Source organism: Pholcus phalangioides, unplaced genomic scaffold (assembly GCF_987345545.1).
Source record: "Pholcus phalangioides strain wild (caught in Gottingen) unplaced genomic scaffold, Ppha-v1.0 ptg000018l_1, whole genome shotgun sequence".
Lineage (NCBI taxonomy): Eukaryota > Metazoa > Arthropoda > Arachnida > Araneae > Pholcidae > Pholcus > Pholcus phalangioides.
Genome location: NW_028301611.1, coordinates 11733342 through 11760390, shown reverse-complemented (window position 1 = coordinate 11760390; position 27049 = coordinate 11733342). Strand labels below are relative to the sequence as shown.

General features: G+C 37.2%; 1 protein-coding gene across 1 annotated transcript in view; it reads right to left on the bottom strand.

Annotated features, from left to right (window-relative positions):
- Positions 1-18526, bottom strand: part of LOC149071738 (neuronal acetylcholine receptor subunit alpha-10-like) — a 44512-nt gene extending 25986 nt beyond the window's left edge. The window contains exon 1 of the mRNA XM_089247678.1: positions 18400-18526. Coding sequence (XP_089103804.1) covers positions 18400-18457 — 58 coding nt within the window. The 5' untranslated portion in view covers positions 18458-18526. The remainder of the gene's footprint in view (positions 1-18399) is intronic.
- Between the last annotated feature and the right edge of the window lie 8523 nt (positions 18527-27049).

The following is a 27049-nucleotide window of genomic DNA, read 5'->3' as shown; positions in this document are numbered from 1 at the left end:
ACCCTGGCGTTCGTTCATTCATTCATTGCTTACTTCACAAATGTTTTGTCTGGGATATAGCTCCTATTCTCCTCTGAATTCTCATTATCAGCATCACATCTTCTGGGTTTTTTTTCTTCGTGCAATCTTTGTCAACTTATGAAAAGTCTTTTTGCCATTTCTACAGCAATAATATAGCACGTGGATATCTTTACTTTGCTAAACAAACAATTTCTCGGACAAAAGTACTAGACAACAAGATCTGAGACACCTACTGACCGACATCTGTAAATAACAGTGAAGGTTATAAAAAGTCTCGTGAATGGGGATCACACCGTATTAGATGCACAAAGAGGTTGTCTGAAGAATTTTGATCTTACAAAATCAGTTGTGGCAGACAATGTTGGTAGTATGAGGTAGTCCGGTGGTGTGTTCTAAAAGATATGAGAAGGTCAGTGTGACCCCCCTTCCGTCTTTCCATGGTATATATCGGTTCGTATCTCCATAGCTAAGAATGGAAAAACTTCGGTATACAATAAAACATGATAACCCACGAAAAGTCGAAAAACATTTAAGCTATTGATTTATTCTTGGGAACAGGAAGACCGCGCAGGGTTACGCAGACCCCGTCGGTCTCTCTAATGTTAATTTTGGTCGATATCTATACTAGGACCATTTGAGTTAGGTACACATATGTGTACCTCAGGTCTTAATTTGAAAAAAGAATCATTAAAGACCATTTAAATCCGTTAGAGAGAAGAGGTTATATTGCAATACAAGCCTATAAAGAAAAAAAGAGCTTAATCTATTTCATTTGGCTTGAAATGAAACGTTAGCATTCAAAGTGTTCTTATCGTTTGCATTCTTACGAGTGGCATAAAACCACTTTCCTTTCTCCAACGTGGCTCAGAAAAACCAAAGAAAAACAAAAACCAGACATCCCTCTCTGATTTACAACATCGGAACAGATAATGGAAAATGAAAATATTATCCCGTTCAACATGGAATGACATTTTATGTCCCTTATACGGCATGTTATGTATAATACACGAGAAGAGGTTACCAAGTTTGTTCCAGAGTAATATCCTCTTATGTACCGTCACAACTAAAAAATGAACGAAGACGACGACGCTAAGGGATATACTACTTTATTCTCTCGAAATATACGAAATGATCAACGACGAATGACGTCGTTCCTCTTCTCGGCAACGGATTACAACCGGGAGATCCCCATAATGCTTGGAATTCATTAAATTGAAACGACGAAGATAGTCTCCCCCACAATTCTTTGCTTTTATTTATGCAAATTTCCTTGAATAACAAATATGTAGCTCGTAAAGCTTCGGGAGATGGATATTAACCAAATAACCGCACCAACCAAAACTGTTCATTTCTTTGAGAACGAAGTATCTTGGAATTACATCTTAGATGCGTGTTTCCCAAAGTGAGAGCCGTGACCTCCACATGGCCTGTTAAAAAGAAACATATCCAACCCCAAATACTATAATTCTGTTTTTCATGATCAGTGATAAGACACTATTAATAAGTTTTAGGCCGACGTAAACTACAGTTTTCGTCTTTCGACGTTTCGTTTAACCGCTGTAACGTAAGATTTCTTGGAAATGTTCGCCACTCGTGCGAACGAAACGCCGAAAGACGAAAACTGTACTTCACGTCGGCCTAAAAACCCGAAAACTTTTAAGCTGAATTCTAATGAAGTCTTTCTTCATATCTCAAGCCTTGTGCGTCAATAAGAGCATGCGTAGCTTTACTGGCGAACCGTTGATTCTAGAGAGGCCTACCTCCAATCAGAAAAATTATCCAAATAACGCGTATATAGAGCTCAGATACGTCATTCATGTTGCAAGTGGTTGCATCCGAGGATGATGGTCACTCTCCGCTATCCATACGAAGGTTTCTAACAGCTGGCTGATGCGGAGATATATTTTAGAAAAAGAGAAAATTCAACTGCCCCTGCCGGGAAAGGAACCCACGTCCTTTTACTTTCCGGGTGAACGCACTAGACTACAGATTTTCATATGAACATACTTTCCTGAACAACCTAATTATGAAGTTGTTTTCCTGCCTCCCTGAGGCAAAAAAAAAAATTTCTACGTGCAATATTCGCAGAGATATCCGAATTCAAAAATCGGAGGAAAGTTGGGCAAGAATAGCGTAAAAATAAGGGAAGGAAGCGATGTTCGTGAACTTTGTCCACAACTATGAAAATGTTAAGAATATTCAAAATAATATATAAGTAAAAAATCGACTCAAATTACTCTTTTTACGAATAATTAAAGTTGGTAAATAGGGCGAGTTGGTTAAAATCCCGCCCGACATACGTATGTAAACGTATGTCGGGCATGTAAATATAGGCATGTAAACGTATGTCGGGCATGTAAATATACGTATGTAAACGTATGTCGGGCATGTAAATATATGCATGTAAACGTTTTCATTTCGGACTTGTAACAAGTCAAAGCCCATTTTTAGTGAAGCGATTAACAATCCCGACTCTTATTAACTAATAATAATTATAATTACTTAGTAAATATAACTAATTAATAATTAACAAATAGATCAAATTATTGCCACGAACTCATTATATATATTTATTTATTATCGAAACTAATGAATTAATTTACTAATTTACTGATGGGCAATTGATTCATTCGGGTTTGAACTGTACGGAGTAATTTTATTTTCTCCGTTCAGAGGAGAAATGAACTTTAAGTCACACACAGTCATGGTAATTAGTCATTATTTAGGGAGCATCAGGGACTAATAAGTTCTAGGTGTTTGATTAATTGAATAGTTAATTATTAAATAATTATAATTATAAACTAATTAATAAGAGTCCGGAACTTTTCAGTTCCTAATGGTTAATCGCTTCATTATAAACGGGCTTTGACTTGGATATGATAATTGTTCATAATTATAATAAAACATGATCAACTTCATCGCTGCTAGAACCCCTGCTCATAATGTACAGGAAGATAATGATGCGAACTAAACACTACGCCGTTTTTACTCATTTTCCCCCGGGCTTTGAGTTTTTTTTTTAGTAGTTCCGTGTGAGGGGAAATTGGCAACTCGACTCGTTCAAGTCGACTCAACTCTCAGGTTGAGGCAACTCGAGTTCGATTTGAGTATCCCCGTGGGAGGAGACCCTTACTGGTATAAAAGAACTAGTTTTTACCTAGTCTTTGGGCTTCTACCGTAAAACTCGTAACAAATACATCTTTCTTTTCAGTCCCTTTGAACTTCCACGACCTCCCTGTTCATCGCCATGGAAGCCGTCCGTGAATACACTGAACGACGGAAACGGAAGCCCATCATCATCCTAAACACATAAAGACTTTTCTTTCATCTGCTCCTTTTAATCAATTCCCGAAATTTTATCATCCGATCACCGAAGACTCGTCCATCCTTTTTTATTTTTTTGATTATTATATATAATCTGTCGTCTTTATTCGACTTCTTTTCAATTAATATTCAGATCTAAGAGGAATCTGTGGCTCGCAGATGAAACTTCCACCACCGAAACGTATAATGGGCACCGGGATCGGCAAGTACGCATTTAAAGGCAAATTGCATTTTTTTTTCTCCCTCTAGCCTCTCACATTTTCTATAAAGAAAATGAGTAGAAAGCAATGCTAAAATAAGGAAAGGAAAAAGGGCCTTTCCTAATTGAAAAACATCATTCTTTATGAAAGCTTCTTTGATAAGGATCCAAGGCATTTCAACAGAGATGGAAATAATATTGTCTTATTATTTCGTATATACTTTCATAAGGCAAAAAACTAGAAATCTTCCAAACATATCTTATATCTCCCATCTTTTATTTCCTTTCATATATTTCCGCGATACGAAATTTTTTAATCTTGATGTACTAAAGACTCGAAATGCCGTCTAAAGCGAGGCAATGGCTATGTATAGCCATTTTGTTTTTAAATATTTTGCTTTATTTTGCCGTTTCCTTTTCGGAAAGACATAAAATGACGGAGTCTTTTCACTTGCTAATGTTTCCATTTTTATTATTACCATTTTCCCTACATTGAAAAATATTTTACATGTTTTTTTTTATGCTCTCTTAAAATCTCGCGCATTTATTGCGACCGTAATTTATCCTGATTTCGGACTGGAAAGGGCATAAAGTTCCATTTTAGAGTGGAAACGTGTTCATTTTAATTAATAATATTTGTATGTTTAATTTTGTGAGTTGGATGCTCTTTGGATTGTCGACTCTACGTTTAAGTTTCTCGAATTCGCTCTGAATGGAGATTATGGAATTGTTGATGATAATAGATGATTAAAAATAAATGAAATCGAAAGAAAATGAGTATTGCTGTGTCGTAGACCCGGCCAAAAGTTTTAACTTGAGTACGTTCTTCCTGCCTACTATCTTCGCGTATTAGGTACCGATATAACGATATTGGTATCGTCGGATTTGTGTTTGAAATAGCTAAAAGACGATAACAATGTTGTGTATTTGGTTTTCGAACTTCCCGAGAAAAAAAGAGTGGAACATATTCATTACAGATTCGGGCCGCGTGCCTGAGGTCCAAACTGGAAGACGTTAAAATTCATAGGGTATCATCGGATTCCAGGCCCGTAGCCAGAAATTTCGTTCGGGGTACCAAAGTGATAGAACAACAGATTTCGCCATCTTTTCCCCTTTTTTCGGTCATTTTCTCACAGTTCGGGGGGCGGGGCAGATCCACAAGGCCCCCTCCCCTGATATGGCCTTGTCGGATTCGTCTTTGGGATATCTAACAGACAATATCATTCCCCTTTATTTGCATTGCGAACCTCTCGAAATATAGCGCAAAAACAATTTCGTTGCTAATACGGGCCACGAGCCTTGTTCCCAGGCCACAAAAAAGGGTTGAAACCAGAGTGGTTTCGTTGGATTTGTCTAGAAAATGCCTCTCAGACGAAATCATTGGATTCCATTTGCGTTCCAAAGCTATCGAGATATAGCGCAAACCAATTTCGTTACGGAAGCGGGTCGCGAGCCTCATGCCCAGACCGTAAGTGGTATTAAAACTGTATTAGCATTATTAGATTTGTCTCAAAAATGCCCATTGGAAAACACAATAAATTTCTATTTACGCTGCGATCCTCTCGAGATATATCGTAAAACAAATTCGTTACTAATACGGGTCCTCGCGTTTTGTGTTCAGACCAAGAAAAAATAATAAAATCAGAATGGTATCATCGGATTTGTCTTGGAAATGCTTATGAGACGACTCGATTGGATTTCATTTGCGTTCAGAACCTCTCGAGATAAAGCGCAAAACAATTTCTTTACGAAATGGTGCTGAGGCGAGAAGAAGTAATAGAGTGGTGGTGTCACATTAGTTCTGTCTTATACAAATACAAATACCACGCCCCAACAGGCAAAATGCCCAACAAGGTGGTTGAGAAAAAGATGTCCATAACAAATATGGATGTCATATATTTCAAAAATGCAGCAACTCAATTAAAAATGCAATTAACAAAAATTATAATTAATATATATACACATGATACAATGCCCATAAAGAATATTATGGTTGTCTTATTCTAAGTATGGATAGTTTCTCGATTTACCCCAACATGTTTATCGAATTTCTTTTTAAACGTGTCAATTGTGTTACAATTTACTGCCTCCGGGGGTAAGCTATTCCATTTATTAACAACCCTATTAGAGAAAAATTCCCTGCGACCCCATAATCTTGCATTGTCCCTCACCAATCGATACTGGTGTCCCCTTGTAAAAGCAGTTGATTGGCGGTGTACTAAAAGTTCATGGTCCATCCTATCCATCCCGTTGAAAATTTTGAATACTTCCATCATATCTCCCCACCACCTGCGTAAGGACACGCGTAGCTCTTTTCTGCACACCTTCAACCAAGTCTATGCCCCTCTGTAGGTATGGTCTCGAAAACCTTACAGCATGCTCCAGTGCAGTACGAACTAAGCCTCGAAAAAGCGGAAGAATTACTTTAGGAGAACGCGAAGAGACCTTTTTGAAAATGAGACCAAGCATTCTATTCGCTTTTTTGACCACCGCTGAACAAAACCCAAATTCCCAAATCGGTGACCCTAGTTGCATCCGGGATAGCGACACCATTCAACTCGTAAGAGAACCATGGGTTGTTCGAACCAAAGTGAGCGATCATCCACTTGTCAACGCTAAACGTCATGCTCCATTCATTTGCCCAGGCTGCAATCCTGTTTAAGTTGGTCTGGAGCAACCCCCTATCGCTTTGATTCCCGATTACCCCCCATTAGCTTCACGTCATCTGCGAATTTGCTAGTAATCCCATCGATACCCTGATCGAGTTTGTCGATAAAAAGTGAAAAAAGTATGGGGACAAGGACACTTCCTTGAGGAACTCCACTTGTGACGTCTGTCCAACCAGAGAATTCCCCGTTCACCATAACTCGTTGCGACCTATCTCTTAACCACTATTCTATCCAATTCAGCAAGTTGCCCCCAATTCCAATCTCGTGTAAACGCTACAAGAGTTTACCATGTTGGACCCGATCGAATGCCTTCTGGAAATCAAGGTAAACAACATCTACATTCTTGACCATTACCCAAAGCCTTATATTCTGGCTTATTCTAATTACTTCCTGAACTTCTTTGCGAATGTTCTCGGTATCGTCAGATGACTTAAAAGACAAAGACGTATTCACGACAAAAATATCGCAATGTAAATTTTTGTATGAAAATAATGAAATGGTAATGAGAGATAAGATGAGAATGTTCGGAAATTTGTATTACCCTGTGTGCCAGGGCCATGGTGAGCAATTTCATTTAGAGGGAGAGAGACAGAAGATGTGCATGAGAATAATTGCTTTTATGTAACACTTCAAAATGTATTAATCAATTCCCAAATCTAAATAAATTTTCACAAAATTAAATCTAAATTTAATATCTATATTTTAGTAGTTCAATCACTAATCTCACAATCATTTCTCTCACAATTTATTTCTTTTTCTGTTACCTTTTCTATTTTTCATTAACATTTTAATTCTAACGTTCGTGCACTTCAACCAGCGGTGCTCAAACCTTGGACTTAAAGAGGACCCTTTCTAAGAATAGAATTATATGCGACAGCACCTTCAAAAGTGTTTTATACATTGAATTAAACGAATCTTAATTTTTCTGAGTGGCCACGAAGCCCCAAGGGCTCCACGGAGTACAGGTTGAGAACCACTGCCTTAAAATATTTAATTTCTCAATCAATCCGGAGAAAATACTCGTATATGTCGGCTGTAGGGGGGTACATAAAAATACTTTTTCTAAAATAGTATGCAATAAATAGAACTTGGAAAAAAAATTCAATAAGGACCTCATGGACTTTACATTTCTGTAATTCAAACGCTAATGTTGTATTTTTCCTCTAACGAACTGAATATTCTCGACTTGTTTTTCAATTCAGTCACTTTTGATTGTTCTTTTTGAAGAAAACAGTGTGTAAAAATATTCAATTTTTTGACGTGAATAACGTCTTTTAAATTACCTGCCGATACACTGGTTGTATCCGCAAATAATTGCGTAACGAAATAATTCAAACTCTCCTATCTTTTAAGTCTTTTCCTATCGTGTCTGGTAGGCAATTTTTTAAGAAAACCCCCGATGATTTCACTTTGGCTAGAATAACTTTTCCGGTCTGGGCATCAGGAACGCGGCCCACTTTCGTAACGAAATTATTTTACGCTATATCTCGGAAGGTTCGCAACGCAAACACAAGCTAATGGTGTTGCCTGATATGCATTTCCGAGACAAATCCAATTATACCACTCTAGTTTTAATACTTTTTCCGGTCTAGCCACCAGGCACGTGGCTAAGAGACAATGGTATCGTCTTCTAAAAATTTCCAATAAAAATGATACCCATTTCATTAATTCAGTACTCAGACGGTACCACGAGATTCAAGACAAAATGAACGTATTGCCGTCAAATTTACTTCCGTGTCTATGACACAGCTTACACCAATTATTCTTTTCATTCATATTATTATTATTGTATCGTATAGTGTCTCAAATTAAGTTTCTTTCGACAAAAGAAAAACTCAGTTTTCTCTGAAATGTTTCTTGGCACATCTACGATCCCCTCACGGCACACCGGTTGAGAAACGTTGCTTAGTTTATTGCCTGATGAGGGGGATTAGTGTATGTTCAGTGTAATGACAGGCCATGTCGCAAGTTCCCCTAATGCAGTCGAGAGTGCTTTTAATCCGATTCGATTGGAACCTTGCCAAACAAAGTACTACAACTAATACCAAGCACACGTGATTTGGATGTGGTCAAGTAATGGTCCGAGTATTAGATTCTGACACTTTCGATCCATTCAAATCCGCTCATTTATGACGTTTGCAAGCTTTTAGGGAGGTCATGGAGATATAGCGTAAAATACAATAATCTCCCAATCAGAGCTGGAGTGTCATTCGTTTGTCGCTTGTAATCCCAGTTGTCTCTAAGTCCAAGACAAGATCCAATGATGGCGAAGGACCAACACAAACAATATGAAATGTGAAAACTAAAAATGTGTGCAGTTATATCTCGGGACTCTGTTTTGTAGATTCTAGAACCATGAAGGAGAATAAGTAGTTGTTGATGTTCTAGATCAGTTGGTTTCCAACAATTTATACTGCAGATATAGAAATGTTTCCCATGGAAAAATAAAGGGGAGCGGATACCCTTAGAAATGCGTGAGATTCATGCATTATGTATGATTCAGGTGTGACTTTTACCAAAGATTCGTATGGGGTTTTCTCAACCCCCCCCCCTCCTATACATATGCATACAAGCCCTACGTACTTCTCTAAACCAATGAAAGACTTCCGAATATCCCCAGAAATGCGTTCAAGAACTCCTTGCCCAGAAAAATGAGGAGAGAACTGCTTATTTCAGAAATAAGTAGCACGCTGGCAGACCTTAGAAGTTTACATGAAGTTTTGTTCACCGCCTAAACATACACCGCTAACAATAGGGATACACATTGTGTATACCCATGTGTATTACACAAGCTTTCGAATGCGCAGAAAGCTTGCGTATCTCCAGAAACACTCCGGAGCTACTCACGTGAAGTTGAGCTGCTTACTCGGGCATGTTGGTCGGGACCTAGATCTTCGATTATAGAAAGAAAAAATGCGTGAAGTCTGAAAAAAACCCCGAATTTGTGAAGTTTCTGAGAGACCTACACTCAAACTAAGCAAACAATTGGAAAGTGCAGAAAAAATGCTATGAGGTCGCACCAATTTCATTGCAATATCTGGATTTAATGGCGAGCTACAGGCGTTGAAAGATTGGCGAAGTTCAAAATCGAACTGTCGCCAACGTTTGTAATTGCCAATTCCTCAACTCCCTTCTTGCTACAATCGGTGAAATTTGCCAAAAATTTCACCACCCATTTCATCAGCTTTCGGAAGAACCTAGAATAAACCAAATTGGTCATCTAGTTCAGGAGAAATTTAGTATTTTCTTTGCAATATACATCACTGAAATCTGCGTTCGTTGAAGTAATTATAGTAGGTTTTTTGGCGACAATTCACCGATGTCTCAGCGCTTTTAGCTCGCCATTATATACGGATAACCTGTAGATAGAGGTTGTGTAACCTCATAGGATCTTTTGGGCAAAATGTCGCCAGAATCTGTAACCGCCAATTGCGAATTATCGTCGAATATCTCCTTCGACAAACGCTGATTTCAGTGATATATATATATATTTCAAACAAAAAACTACGTTTCTCCTGAATCAGAAAACCGATATGGATTATTGTAAGCTCTTTCGGAAGTTGGTGGAACGGACAAGTTTTTGGTAAATTTGATCGATATATAGCAGCTAGATGGGTGTTTGCAGAATTGGCGATTAAAATTTTTGATGACAATTTGATTTTGAACTTTGCCGAACTTTCAGCGCTTGTAACTCGCCATTAAAACCAGATATTTCGACGAAATTGGTGTCACCTTACAGGACTTTTCCTGCGATTTCCAAATATGTGCTTAGTTTGCGTATAGATCTTCCAAAAACTTCACGAATTCTGGTTTTTTCAGACTCTACGTATTTTTTTTCCGTAACCGATAATTCACCATAACTCGAAAACGGTTTGCGATAGGACAGGATTGGTGGGGGTGTTGCATAATCCAATTAGGCTCGTACATCAACCCCGTTAGTTTGGCAGAATATGTTGGATTCACCCTGTAAAATACTGAATACATAGGAAATTTATGGCAATAGAAGAATGTAATTCTGTAACAAATTCACACATTGTATCAAATACAATAATCGTTTCACACACGTCTCCATTCTAATATAGACCATGCTGTCGAAAAGCTCCTGCTGCCAAATGCACGTACGCATTCGCACAACTATTATTGTGTAATGCTCATTTGTCAATACTGAAGCGTGGATAGTGTTAACGCCTAACATCACACTACATTACGCAACGTTTTCTTAAGCAAAAACGTCTTTAACCAGTTAGAATAAGGGATAACAGTGAGAGAACTGAACCCTGAAACACACCCAGGAAACTATTTCGTTAACCAAAGAAACTTGGTACCTCTCCCGAGACTATTCAATCCTATTTTTTTACGCTTCATTCCTGTTTCCGAGAGCACGTCCACACTCCCAAGTTATCAATCACAACTTAACGTGGCGGTTGTTTGGAACGTGAACTAACGGGCCACTTAGATTGCTCAACGTGACGATTTGCGTGATCAAACACCGACGACAAAACACGTTCTCCCGCTGTTCGTTCGTTCCATTCTGTGGATGCAATTGCGATGATTTGGACAGTTTCCGCGGTTGAGAGATGATCCTCCGGAAGATTGGATGAATTATGTCCAAGGCACGCGCGAACTAGGATTCTCATTCGTACAAGTTTTGAATGGAATGTTCAGGAAGCAAACCCCCAAGGGATCTCGCAAAAGTTATCCAGCAATTTTTCTGCGCAATGCAAATGCTAGTAAGCTGCCAAGCGGGCAGGATGAAATAAAGCAGCTCAAGTTTGACGAGATATTTCGGGATTGCTGCTGAAGAATATTAGGTGGTCATATTAAAGTGGCCAGTCAGTGTATTATATGAATTTTTATATCCATGACGATACTTCCCTTTGACGGGAAAGCCAAAAATGAGTCGAAATTTGGCTTTTGCTATGCAAAACCATCACGAAGACCAGATATAAGAAGAGTGGCCATGTTCTATATCCCCATTCAATTGAATATTATTCGAAAACGCAAGACTTTCACTTGGTTTATAGGACCAGCAATTTTCATATCCGATTCACAAATACCAATATAATGCGCTCATTACCATATGAATCCCCGAAATACATACAGTTTTGAAGACGAAAACTTTTAATGGCGCTGGGATATTCAAATCAGAAAACCTAGCAGCCATTTTCTTGGAATTCTAATGAATCTCTCGGGAGATATTCCATCTTTACATGACGTTAAATTCTTTTTTTTTTTAAATTCTAAGAACTTGATGGTTTTCTTTAGAACCACTTTAAATTGCATTTCTCAATTCAAAACACCACATCGTTCTAGACCTGGTTGAATTATAAAAATATTCGCATGCCCTCGAGGGAACTTGATAAATCTAACAGTTTCCCCAGTATTCAAATTGATCGTTTCTAAATAGTTATAATTGAGTTCTCAATTTAGGAGCTTATTTTCAAAAGGGGGAACATTTTTCCACTTTTGCTAAATTTACAGTATTTACGTATTCCTCCTTAATACGTCCGCTTTACCAACAGGTAGCAGCGATATGGGAATTGAAGCCGAATATTTAAATACTATGTTTCTTGATTAACGTTCAAGAGAGTTATCCGCATTTGAGTTTCGGGAATGTTCTGTTTTTGAAAGAAAAATTACTGGAAATGCTACCCTTTGATTATAAAATTCGATCTGAAAAATTAGAAATATTTACGTCACTTGTGTGTGTGTTGATTCCTGAAGGTTTTTAACTAGCACGTGAAGGTAACCCTTACTGCTTTCTCGTCATTAACATACGGAACACGATCGTTCCACATGTGTAACCTCCCACACTGATTCTGTTCAGTTGTGTAACCTCCCACACTGATTCTGTTCAGTTGTGTAACCTCCCACACTGATTCTGTTCAGTTGTGTAACCTCCCACACTGATTCTGTTCAGTTGTGTAACCTCCCACACTGATTCTGTTCAGTTGTGTAACCCACAACTGATACTCCCGTTAGCAGTCAGTCACTTGAGGACACAATTTTGAATTACATCGACGTCACTCAAATGTATCTCACTATCTAATGCATTAACGGACACTCCTGAATAGAGTACCAAGGCAGTACTAAACATGATTATGCATGGTATGTAATTAGTGAATATAATAGATATAAAAAAATTCCAAATTATCATTATATTGTACGAGTGATTGTACCTCGATATAATGATACAATACATGTATGAATTATCCTGTATGGTATATCATATAATACGATTTATCATGTTTGCCAACGATCCGGCGCTTGGGTATAATGCATAATCGACTGTAATAGTGATCATTTTGTTTTAGTACTTATTAAATTAACTAACGACGCTTGGGTACTATGCATAATTGTCGGTGAAAGTGATAAATTTAGGGAAATTTATCAAACTTACAAACTTATCGGCAATTATGCATAATAACCGGATTTACCATAACATACACAAACGTTCCGATTTCATTGCAAAAAGCTTATCGATCGATAAATTCCCATAATGTTAATATAAATATCACACTTGATTCCCTTTGCTATTCGATAAATTGTTCAATTTTAGTATTTACAGGAACACTCACAGAGAGAGAGAGAGATAAAATCCAATTTGTGTTGACTTAATAAAATTTTGTGATAGAGTTACACCAATCATCCAGCAATAATTTACATTCATTAGAAACTTGAGATATCAAAGGAGAGGAAATTTAGTACTCATTTGCTTGATGAGATTCAGAAGATTTTCAAGAAATAATTGAAACTTACTCGTATAATTGTATCTAGAAAAGATAGAATGACACGGACTGTGTGTAATTGAAAAATTTATTCATCATAATGGAATTTCAAACGGAAAAAAATCGTTTGTATACAGTAAAACCTCTATTTTTCGGACACTGGTTGGAAAAAAAAAAATTCGTCCATAAAAAAAGGGTGACCGTTAATCAGGGATTCGAAATGCATACTTTTCAAATTTTAATCTGGCCAGGAGGAGTGACCTCATCTGAGGACCCGTTAAGACGAGGTTTTAGTGAATTAAAATGATTAAGAAATAATGAATGTGTTTTGTGTGTCATTAAGAGCACGCGTAACTCTTCTCTGCGCCACCTCAAATAAGTCTATGTCCTTCTGTAGGATTGGATGGTGCGTTTTTTTGTCTGTTAGAAAATTTAGTTTGCAAACTCTTTTAACAGCTGGCTGATGCTAAGATATATTTTGGAAAGAGAGAAAATTCAACTGCTCCTGCGAGAAGAATCGAACCTACGTCCTTTCACTTTCCGGGTCAACGCACTAGACTACAGAGGCAACGAATATCTCAATGTTTCCTTGGAGTTCGTGTGCACTGAACGGGACCGTACATGGACGGTCGGACGTAACTCAGGCCAAAGCTCACAATTGCTGTCAATGCCACCAGATGGCGACTTATCCGAGGATGACGTCACTCTCCGCTATCCATACAAAGGCTTTTAACAGCTGGCTGATGCGAAGATATATTTTGGACATGTACGGTCCCGTTCAGTGCACACGAGCTCCAAGGAAAGATTGAGATATTCTTTGCCTCTGTAGTCTAGTGCGTTCACCCGGAAAGTGAAAGAACGTAGGTTCGATTCTCTCCGCTCCAAAATATATCTTCGCATCAGCCAGCTGTTAAAAATCCTTTGTATTGATAGCAAGGGAGTGACATCAACCCCAGAATATTTAGTTTCCTCTTTCGGTAGTTAATTGCAATAATTATCTATTAATTAATTTCTACGCGAATTATTTTAATTATTATTTAATGCATCTTTCGACTATGGCTAATATTTAATTTTGGACTCATCATTATTTTTTGTAATTAATTCCAAAACGAAACTAAAAGCAAAACGTTACTATTTCCTGACATTTTTTTGAGCTTTGGAAAGAAAAAGATTCATTGAATAGAGTTGTTTCACAGTGTTGCCAGCTTCGTTATTTTCCCAACTAGATCTTTTGTTATCTCTATTTCCCAACTAGATCTTTTGTTACCTCTATTTCCCAACTAGATCTTCTAGTCTTTTTTTTTTCGGCGATTTAGTTGCAAAAAATACCCATCTAATGTTGCTGTTTTTCCGCGTTTCTTCAGAAACTTTTCTGTATCAGTTTCTTTATAGTTGTTTTCTATTAAATTTCTTGAAAATACGGGAATTTTCGGTGGGAAACGGGACGTATGGTAATCTAAATAACAGCTGAAATTGATTCTGGTTGTTTTTAGCCCCGTTTCTAGTTATTTTTGATGAAAGATCTAGTTGGAAATTTTTCGAATGTTCTCAACCTGGTTCTTCAATTATTGAATCCAGCCGCAACAATTATAAATTAATGTTTCTTTGGCACTTGACTAATTTTTTTGACGTTTTTTCTGAGTCATGTTCACGACAGTATCAATACTAAATACAACATGCTAATAACACGAGATACCGATGCAAACAAACCAGAAATAGTTCAGGTAAATTATGGTATGGTAACAGGCACGATCGCTGATCGAAAAGCAAACTTTTGCTTGACAAATTTCGCTGGCATATTTCTGCAAGCGAAAGATAAGAGATGAGGTGTCGAAATATTGGTACGAATCTTAAGAATTTAAAAATTCAATTTTTATCATTTCAATTGTTTTGAATATAATCAGTCAACATGCTATAGTTTATTTCCGATCTCGCACTCCTTAAAAAATGCTCTCCCGCAACCCCGATTAAGACCCCTTTAGGAGAACGCGAAGGGACTTTTGTTAAAGCCGCGATTACACTGTAGAAGCTCTTTGATAAAACTCGAACAATTCAACCAATAAGATCACAGGTTGTATTTGCTCGAATGTAACCGATGCGCTTGTTGGCAGAATTTTTTCCAGTTTTATAAAAGAGCTTGTATCAAACGTTTATAGTGTAATCCCTGTCTAAATAAGAATTTCCAACTATTTTTGTCCCTGTTTAAGGCTGGGATTACACTGTAAAAGTTTGATAAAAGTTCATTTATAAAACTTGAATAATGTAACCGATAAAGTTATCGGTTGCATTTTCTCGAAATTACACGAGTTGGTAGCCCACGAGGTTCGTGGGAAGTATCAATTCGGCCCGCAATGTCATTGAAATGTTGAAGACCACCGATATACAAGGTGGCCATAAAATAACTTTGACGATGTGTCAGCTCCCCCTAGCGGCTGCAAAAATCAATGAATACGAATGGAAATCTGAGATTTTGATGTTAGTATGGACTTAATAAGATGAGAAAAACAAAAATCCGAGTTCTTGCGGTTGCGGTCACATTAAGAAAACTTCGAGAAGTTCAAATGGCAACACTCTCACTTTTACGGATTGCAAAGTGATCGGCGCAGTGGAAACTTATGAATGACGTTCGAACAGTACCAGCAGCACCCTGAACGCCAGGAGCTAGACGCAGACAAAGATACGTGTGGAAAGTACCAATGCGGATCACATTTCCGTAGGAAGTCCCTCTCCCGAGAGTTTAGTGCACAAACCACTTGTCGAGGTCTTTTTTCCTTTGTCTGCGTCCGGCGCCGGCATTTATGGTGCTACAGGTATTGTTTCAACGCCATTCATGAGGGTATTTTAGCTGGTTCAACCAGACAGATTAATGCTTAATAGCCAATTGTGTGATTATCTATATACAGGGTGCTCATAAAATGAGTTTGATGAGATATATGGATTCTACCGGCCGCAAAAAATAAAGAAGTTAATAAGAGTGAAATTCGTGATACGGGTACTTCAGAGTATGAGCTTAGAAAAATTAGGAAAAACAGGTTCCTAACTCCCGCGGTTACGGTCACGGCAACAAAATTTCGAAAAATTCGAATATAAGTATATATAGCAACACTCAATTTTATAAATTTCAAAGTGATCGGCACAGTACGAAAACATGAATGCTAGTAGAACGGTACCTGTAGCATGCATAGTTTTCTCCACTGCGCCGATCACCTGGCAAGGCGTAAAAGTGAATGTTGCCACTTGAATATTTCGAAACATTGCTGTTTCACCGTAACCGCGAGAGCTAGGTTTGTTTGTGTTTCTCTTCGCATTCTCGAGCGTACTTTCGAAACACATATATCTCGAATTCCATTCGCATTCGTTGATTTTTGAGGAAGCTAAGGAGCTCATATATAGGCAAAGTTATTTTATGAGCACCCTGTATATTATTAACAAATGGCATGCGGCGTGGTTTTATTTTTCTATTGTGACAGCTATTAGTTTAAGATTTTCTTGACCAACCATCTCCACGCATTCGGAAGCTCGTAAAATTTTCGCGATAACCTCTATATGCTCCAACGAAATGAAGGAATAAAAACAGTGCGAGGGAGCAATGTTGAGAAATACCTACGTGGCTCAATGTACCGAATGTACAGAAACACCCGAAAAGTATAAAAACATGAATATGAATACCCTGAGTGAAAGTTATTGTGGATTAATATTGGCGACGGAAATAGTCTTCTCTATTAATGGAAGACATTATTTTAGAACAAATTTATAAAATTTCAAAAGCAACCAATAGTAGAAGCAACGAAAGAACCTGAGGATAACCTCTCCCAAAAGAAATTATCCAATTATTTTCAGCTAGCTGTTACCCGCGGCTTCGCTCTCGTAGATACGGTAATCTAAAAACTGCTCGGGGCGATGGTTCCCCATATAACATTTGAACCCCTTATGTCGCTCTCGGAGGTTGAATTTTCAGAAATACCGTCTCAGTGAGAGTCTTTTTATTATAAAATACAACCCTGATCAAATTTCATATCCATACATTCAGTGGTTTGGGCTCAACGATGATTTCCGCATGTAAGCTTTGAGCCCCTTCCACCCCCATGACCCCCCTTTACAGGTTGAAATTTGAAAAATAATCCCTCCTTAGTGAGTTTCTACATTAACAATAAAACTACGGATAAAATTTCATATTTATAGCTTCAGCGGTTTGAGTTCAGTGGTGATTTCCCCCATATAACATTTGAATTCCCCCTTAGGGGTCACATTTCGAAAAATCGCTTCTACGCAATCTTTGAATTCATGGTGAAATGCAAAACAAAATTCTATTGGCCAAAATTCATATGTTTCAGTGATTTCGGCTAGGCATGATTTCCCTATACAGCCTACCCTCGATTTACGAACTTACTTCGTTCCTGAAGTCCATTCGTAAACCGAATTGTTCGCTCTGCTATAGGAATCAATGTTAAAGGAATTAATCCGTTCCTGAGACTCCAAGGATTTCTAGTGCGAACTTTTACAACAAATCCGGCGCCTAACGTAAAACCGATGGTAGTTATTAAGCCAACAATGAAAAAAAAATTACTTAAATTCAAAAGAGATGAAATACAAACGAAATGAAAATGATTCCCGGGCAAAGTCTGGTTTCAATCAATATGTATCATCTATAATCTCAGTATCAAAGCCTCAAAATCTCAGACACTATCTTGCCACAAAATACAACCCCCACGCCAAGTTGATGGTTCTGTAAGACACTTGCTGCCATACTGCCCAAATTTGCCAGATACCCAAAAATTGGATCAAATATTAGAACTTGTGCTGCCAACTAGTGAGCATAATTTGAACAAAAATTGCAACTATTGGTGTCCGTACAGGGGGTTTTAGTCCAATGGAACGATTGATGGAAAATCGGTGCGCGTGACTTTATATGGGGGCAAAGCAGAGGTTCAAAATACAGGATTTAAATAGGCATTTTTTCCGGGATACTTTAATTTAGCCGTATAACAGGGAGTGGCCATATTTTAGAGGTGGCCGTTAAGATGGATTTTACTGTAATAACGACTATGTTTTCTTTTCGATATGATGTCCGCACGATTTAGCATCTGCCTTTCACAGAGTGGTTGGAGGTCGTTATAAACGTCGACCCTGTTCATCAATTGCTAACTAACTTTCAATAATTTTGAACAAATTATGGTTCCTAACCTTAACAATATATGACAGAATATCATATTAAAATTTTGTAATGATACAGTGAATATATTTTTTAGAAATCATGTTTCAAACTCACGTAAAATGTTAAAAATTAGCATTCTTCGTAAAACACGTTGAAAAGATCACCATTCTCATCATTATTCAGGCCAACAAAACACAGAAATAGCAACTTTTACCCAAGAAGATAGCAAAAGTTTGCTTTTGTTACATGATGTTATTAATACGAAAATCACAAATTTTGTTTAAAAGTTTCATTAATACTCACCAGAAATAGACGTTATCAAACCGAATCCAAAGATAACGATAACTCCAAAGCCATCCATTTTTTCTTCTTAGTATGTGCTATTATCTCACTCGCACAAGCACAGAACCACCGAACTTCGTATTTAATCCCAAAAGTTTCTCCGGGAAAAAAAAAAAAACAGGAGATCTCTTATAAGTTACTAGACACGAAACGGTGCTACTTTCTTGTACTTATCATCCGGGTTCTCTCCGACGTATTACGAATATCTTCCGGGAAACTTTTTCCTGTCCTCCTACTCCCGGAATTGGGAGATACTTACTTTTTCCGGGTACCGGGGAAAAAAAAAAGAAGCAGAAACACGGGAAAAAAAACTACATAAAGTAACGCACACACATCCAAATTACACGAAGAGGAGTCGGAGAGAGTGGATATACACCGCTGTTCCGTCGCCGATGGGAACGGGATGTGGCGGATTTTTCGGGATAAAACCGGAGTTTCTCTCGCACATGCGCAGGTTAGTTCGAGATTGTGGGTGCCGGGGGAGTTGTAATGGTGCTCTTTTGTCCGTTATTAGAGACCAAAGGTGCTCTGTTTCCGTGTGTGTGCTCGTGCTCGTATTTTTTATTGTGACTTGTGTGTTGGTTCTTAAGACGCAAAATGTTCGGGAAACTTACTTTTAATTCGCCGTAAGAAGTGATTTCATACTATCATTAACTTGGGGAATGTTCCGCTTTTATGTTTCATTATTTAGACAGGAAAAACTAGGTAGAGAGATTAGTTTTTTACTTGGATGTTCATATTAAGGTTGCTAAGCTAACTCTAATCTCAGCAATTACGGTAATGATTTCTCGATTAATAACTATAAGAGACATATTTACAGCCTGTTTCATAAATTTGGGTACAGTGAGAAAATTATAACAAACAGAAAACTAGATGGCGCAGCAAAAAAAACCTTTTGAATTTACTTATACACACATACACAACACACAAAAGACTGGTATGCATTGTTTCCAAAAGTCTGTATCCTTTTTGGATATTTTTTCTCGAATTCCTAGAAAAATGCATATGAATTAATGAGAGAAATAATTTCGTAATTTCTGATTGAAATTATTTCACAACCAATGAGAAAGAGAATTGTATAATTATTGAAAGAAATGATTTGAAAATGTATTAAGAAGGAAAATAACTTCAGAATTATCGAAATAAGTAATTTTCGGAATTATCAAAATAAATAATTAAAGAATAATTTAAAGGCATTTCAGATTAAGACCAATCTCAAGAACTGATTAATTTAATCTCTGATTAATCAAAAAATTTTTTTCAGAAATTAGGGAAAAAATTATTTAAGAACTTATAGTGAAATTGATAATTTATAATAGAAATAATTTCAGAATAAGGCTGGGATTACACTATAAAAGTTTTAAAATAGTTCTTTTATAAGACTTGAAAAATGTAAATCAATGAAATTTCGATCATATATGCCCTATATTGGTACTTATCATATCCTGTGAGAATTTAGTCACGGGTACATTTAGGGGAACGATAGAGAAATAAAATGAGAAAATAATGTTTCTGATCAACCCTGTGTATCAGAAAAAGCTACGAATGACTTGACAACTTTTAAAAAATATTGCATGGACTTTGTGCAATACTTATGTGCATTTCCGTGAGAATAGCACGTATATTCGCAGAAATGTAAATGTTTTCCATAAAAATTCCAATTTTCATCGCATGATTTTTGCTTTAACATGCCGAGTTTTCAACAAATTTTTACGAAATTGAAAGAAAACATGAAGCGCTATACATGAGACTGTGTAGACATTTAAAATCTGACATTACTATTCAATGAGAAATGAGTATTTTTGTTAAATGATAATTAATTGCGCATGCGCGAAAAATATAAGTTTCATTTTTCATAATTTGATGGCCAGATACACCGTGCAACTTACATGAAAATTCCAACTGAATGTTATGAAAATTCAGAAAAACATACGCGTTATTATGAGCTGTAATTTCGAAATTTGCTGCAAGTAACTGAATAATAAGGTATTTACCATAAATTTTGGTATACGATTATTTGCTGTAATTTCATTTTTGACTTCGGTTTATTTTGACATCATACACGCGTTTATGCTCAAATAGTTCACTTACTATCAAGCATTATGCGAATGAGGCCGTACGTAGCAAGTATGCAGTTCTATTAGCCCTGCAAACCATTTCCCGATAACGATCGGCAAAATCCAGAGAGCCGTTCAATAATATTCCCAACTCGGAGCAGACATCAAATTGCTATAAAGATTCATTGCCTATTCAAAAGTGGTCACGGCCAGTTTGTCTGCCCAGATGCAGTGTGATCCACACTTTGAAGTAGAGATATGTAAATTGTTTCGAGAGCTCCCCTGAAGAATCTGATGGCATGCATTTTGTAAGGCCATTGTATTTTCATCTGTGGCAAAGAGCTTCACATAATCTGCATATTGTAATGTGGGTATTGGCGAAACACCGCCCACATATATATATATATTTCCCATGACCGAAAAACTGGAAAACTCGTTATTTGGCGATACTTTACACGAAGGCAACACGTCAAGTTTCACAAGAACATCAAAGAGAAAATTAAAATTAACAAATCAGCTTTCAATGAAAACTTTTTCAAAAACAGATTTCATATTTATATGTATGTGCAGGGTGATTATAAAAAAACTATCCCGACATATGGGCCCCTAACTATCATACCATTCACAGAAACTGAATGAAATTTTGGCATAAAGTATTTTGATGTATGCGCTCAAGAATGATATGGAAAACAACAGCGTCACTCTAACAGTTACGGTTACAGTGAGAAAATTTCGAATATATCAAATGACAACACCAAGTTTTTTTGTATTGGAATGTGATCTCCATTGTGAAAAACCCTAAATAGCGTTCGAACGGCAACTGTAGCATGAAAATCACCGGCGGTAGATAGGCTAAAAGTGAGGACAACCAATAAGAACAGAGAAGCAGCATAAAATAAAGCATTTTATTGTGTTTCACAAATTTTCCACATGACCTTGTGGAGGACTAATCAGGCTGGGATCTCAGCCGAAGAAACGGTGTGACGAATGAAACGAACATTAATGCTCTGGTGCACGGCAAAGTCCTTTTTACCTTTTCCTTGCCTAGCTCCGGGGATTTTCGTGCTACAGGTGCCATTCCAACGCTATTTAGTGTTTTTCAGTATGGAGATCGCATTCCAATACAAAAAACTTGGTGTTGCCATTTGATATTTTCGAAATTTTCTCACTGTAACCGTAACTGTTAGAGTGACACCGTTGTTTTCCTTATCATTCTTGAGCGCATACATCAAGATACCTTATGCCAAAATTTCATTCAGTTTCTGTGAATGGTATGATAGTTAGGGGCCCATATGTCGGGATAGTTTTTTTTATAATCCCCCCCGTATATATTATATGTATATATACATTCCAAAGTGTGAAAAACAAGTGTTTTTTAAAGGTTTAGGCACAAATAAAATCATGTTCACAAACGAAAAAAAAAATCATGTTTTCAGGTTCCTAGATCACACGTAAAAATATTTCCCATATTTATAGAGTTACCTTGACATCAGATAACTTCACTTGTTCAATAGCAAAACAAGATTTTGTGTACTGTTTGGACACAAAGAATACCTTTATAGCTGCTTTTTCAGCTTCATAACAGTTTGTTCATCTTTGCCATTGTTGGTCATTGATTGGCGTAAGATACTGTAGCTTAACAAATTCTCTATTAGAGCGAGATACGGGCTTATGGATGGCTGGTCCAAACAAGGCGAGTTGAGCTATAAAAGCCACTGCTTTTCTGAAAGTGGAAATATGCATATTGGGGCACTATTTTGTTGAAATATATTCATTTATTCCACCCCTTCCCCAATTATTTATCCAAATGTGAGCAGATTATGCTCACGACTAATATTCAAATCAGACTCCTGATGTCTGATATATTTTAGCCTGTCCTAATGTGTTTCAAGAAATTTGTTAAATCTCTGAATATTGAAAATGAATAAATTTGATTTGATTAGAAAATAACAAAACTTTTCGTTTTTAAAGGTCTATATTCACTGGCTGACACAGGGTAGATACTTCATTTGGACCGCTATAAAGCATTCTAAATTTCGTTAACACCCTTGGATTTAATTTTTCAGCTTTACGCACAGAGATTCTTTTGCTGTGTCATCTAGTTTTATGATTGTTTACGGACTGTAGAGCGAGTGATGCAGAATATTCTTATAAGTTTGTGAAGATAAGTATTCCGGTGCTTTGTTAATATTATAATACAGGTCGGTCATAAATTGAATCCACCTATATTCAATTAAATTTTTTTGGAATTTTCACAATGTTTTTGCGTGTTTCATACTCAAAAATTCAATAAAAACATAAATGAAAGCAAATCTGTATTTTTTCCTAAAATTTCCAATTTATTTAAAGAAATAATTCACTTCGTTCAAGTTTTTCCAGCCAAGATAATGCAGGGTATATTCATCTTCACGCTCACTTTTTTTCCAGATTTTTATTGCGAAATTTTGTGTAATAAATTACACTTTTCCCGGAGTCAGTTTCTCCCGGAAGAATCTAATGGAAGCCAACGAAGTTCACACGAACCATATTTCTAACTCAAAACTTACACAATCTTTTAAATCAGGGCTTAACTCTCCGAGGTTGAAAAGAAATTTCCTCATAGTAAAAGCATGGACTGCATGCTTGCTACTATTACTTAACCGTGCATGCACCTCGTACACCTTTCTCTGCGGAATTTCTAACGAATCAGTACATGCCAGAGTCCGGAATCGCTTTAAAAAGTGTGTGACGTCACAAGTCTCTGTAGCGGGGGATGGCGTTTGCGCACCTATGTATGTTCCTATGCAATTTTGGATTGTTATCGTATGCCTGAATTGCCCTTTCAGTTTGGCGATGGTTTTTTTGAATCACCCTGTATAAGGGAATCACAGCAGGTTTAAAATTTATGTATGATAATACAGTAAAACCTTACTTTTGTGTTCATCGCCAAAATAATTCGTCCGTTAGAGCGGCGGGTGATCGTTAATGAAAGGGTTGTTAATTAAGATATTCAAAAGAAGGGTGATTATTGTTTGATCGTAAAAGAGTGGAGATCGTTAAGAGGGCTTTATCACTGTACGAGATTTCTCGTTTATAGAGGTTCCCGCTTACGGCGTTTTGTCATGACGGGTTTTTGAAAAACGTTATAAGTGTCGTACAGTGTAATTGTACGCCACTTGCTAGCAGGATTAAACGCTACAATAACAGTTTTTACTCTCGGTTTTCATTATAAATACTCACACCATCACCCGTGGGCCAAATGTGGTCCTTGTAAACATACGATGAGGCCAGCAATCTCGAACCTAATTTTTAAAAAGAAACTAAGCGGAAAATTCACAGTTATTTACAGATCAGTTAAGTGACCCACGGTGCAGTTGCACATCACTTAAATGACCCGCGGTATATTTAAAAATCACTCAAATGATCCGAACTTTATTTAAAGATCACTTTAGCTACCCGCTGCACAGTTCCTGATCCCCTCAAGCTGCCCGTGGTGCAATTACCACTCAATTGACCAACAGCACATTTCCACATAATTTTATTTAGACGCGGTACAATTCCAGAACACGGAAGCGGCCCGCGACATGTTTTTAAACCGATGAAGTGGCCCGCACTTTCATAAAGGTTGAACACACCTTCGGTATACATAAAGGAAATTCGTATTTTGGTAGGCTTTTCCCAAGCCTATAATATGGAAAAAAATATATACATTAAATCCCTAAAAGGATCAGAGTCTGACATTCCGGTGAGAGTAAAAATATGTATGTTCACATGAATTATTTATGGGATTACTGAGTGTGATTGATAATGCTGTGTAATGTAGTATGTAGTCCTCTTTCTACGAGTCAACGGATACACACAATCTCCATCATTCGAGGATAAAATTTATTCCGAAGATCGTGTTTAACTGCCTTAAAAAATATGCAAATTCAATTTGACGACCACTTTGTTTTAATGTCGCGTAAACTAGGACTGTACGCGGATCGTCCCGTGCTCTTTTTGTACCGATATTGCCTGGCTTGATTTGTGTACAGGACTTATATCGTTCTTGACTGAAATACAAAGTTACTGTTAGATCAGTCGACTCCACCTTCGGCGGGGTGGCAATGCCCCCCCCCCCGTATCTCCACCCATGGTCGAAATATTAATTACTAGCTCTTACCCGTGGCTTCGCTCGCGTGTATTTGATAATCTGAAAATTACTCAGTGATGGATCCCCCATATAACATTTGTAGGCGCCTCGTGATCCCCTCCCCTTGAGAGCTGAATTTTCATAAATCTCCTTTTAGTGGGTATCGACGTAATAAAATATAATCCTGACTAAATTCCATATTTATAGCTTCAGCGGTTTCGGCTCGGCCATGATTGCCCCATGTAACCTTTGAACAGCCTTATGAGCCTTATGAGCATCTGCTCGCAGTAAAATGGCATTCTAGGGGCATGGTAGCCCGGTCGATAAGATACTCGCCCGAAGTACCAAAAGATGTTTAGAGGTGTCGCGAGTTCGATTCCCGGTTCGTCCTTGTCAGAAAACTTTCCTGTGACACAGGGATACAACAAAAAACGGCGACTTGACCGCAGAAAAAAATTGCTACCGCAGAGAGTCCCCCATCGAGGGATTAGCGCACCAACCTCTCGATGAGTATAAAAACAAGCCTGCCCTTCGGAGTCGGCAATAAATTGTAGGTCCCGGTCTAATTAAGCCGGTTAATTAAGCCCTCGTGTGCAGAAAATGACCGTGGTGCGACAAGGACGATCAAAAATGGCATTCTTACATGATATGTGCCCTTTAATTTTCTTTTCCTGATAGGGATGCACAGCCCTATTTCTTTACTCACACAATTTTGACATCGTGATAAAATAACATGCTGCTCTATATAAAGTAGGAAACTTTTTTTTTTCTGGCAGCAAAAAGAAATTTTTGCACACGGAAGCATTCTCAGACTCTACACGCCCATATTTTTTTGAACTTATTAACCATGAAAAAAAAGACTCCTTTCTTAGGCACTTTCCTCCGTAACAATAAAATTTCATCAGAAAAAAATATACTTTTAGAAAATATTGAAAACAATTATGCAGTGTAGTATTATATTACATTTGAGAAAACCACCAAGGAAGTAGATCGCCTTCCGCCACCTATCAAATAAAACTGTTACAATTCTTCGATTGAAATTAACGACGGGATTTTAATTAATGTTTTGTGTGAGAAAAAACAATATGATATGGTATCAATTAATTATTTATATACAAAAATAATACTTGAATATTAAAGTCTGCTGCAAAATGTTAACAGTTGTTATTTGTGTGGGGTAAGTTAACATCAGTAAAACTCGCATAACATAATTGGAAGGTGGTACGTGTAGAAACTAAGTTCTGCTTGACAATTGCATATGAAATGCGATGTTGAATTTTGGTACTTCAACCTTCTTCGGACGTAGCTCTCAGAATTTATGTGATAAGTAAGCTACAACTTATCGAATTCATATTTTCTAAAATGATCTTAATTAATTTGATATATACAGACTCTCTTGAGTACAGCATAGGGTGTAAATTTGACACGCCTCTTATACACGTACACTCAACTATCATATACAGTTTCTTAACCTCTTCATCCAGCTCGTACGGAGCAGCATTGAATAGGGAAGGTTATGGGAGTCAAAAAGACTCGGTACGCCCTGAGAAAATGTACATCAGTCTCTCCCACGTACATCAGCAAGGGCTGCTTGCGTTGCTTCTTGCGACAGAGTCTTGCTGTTTCTCCAGTCAGTCATCTTTGACCTGCGTGTCATTTTCGATTTTGATCATAGAAAACTTAGGATAATTTGCGAGTTTTACTAATATTTTACCACACACAAGTAACAACTATTGAAATTTCGAAGAAAATTTAATAATTTAACCAATGTTGTTTCTTATAAAATATTTGCTAATGCCGTATCATATTGCTTTTTTTTTCATGTGATACACAAATCAGAATCCAGTCACTGATTTTTTTTTATATTCAATTTATTTGTTTCCAAAGTTAAATAATACATAAATAAAAAAAAATTAATCGAAGAATAATTTTAGTTAAAAATAATTCTATTTAATATTTATTAAATTAGTTACAGTTTTAATGAGTCCGTATAATCTTTAAAAATGAATAAAAAACCGGAAAAATAACCGCAATATAAAACGGTTTGCAGGGTTAGCACCACTAGGTCACGGGAATTTTTTTACGACAGAGAAAAAACAAAAAACAGCCGATAGGTGGCGCTAACATACAGAAGTCAAAGAAAAGATACGCAAATAACAAACAGGATGCCTACAAATCGTTTATTACAGCAGTATGTGTTCCACACGACCACCACCAAAGGGGATAACACATTGCAGGTCAGTCACAAATCCAACAACGGCAGAGTGCAGCAGGTCTACACACACACACGGTTTACAACGGTGTAGTGGTTGTGGATTAAGAGCGCAAGTTCTCATAATCGTCTCATTTGCATTTTCCTACCGCTCGTAGCAGCGTCACCTATCGGCTGTTTTTTTGAGTCATTTTCTTCTATCTTAAAAACATTCCAGTGGCAGCGATGCTA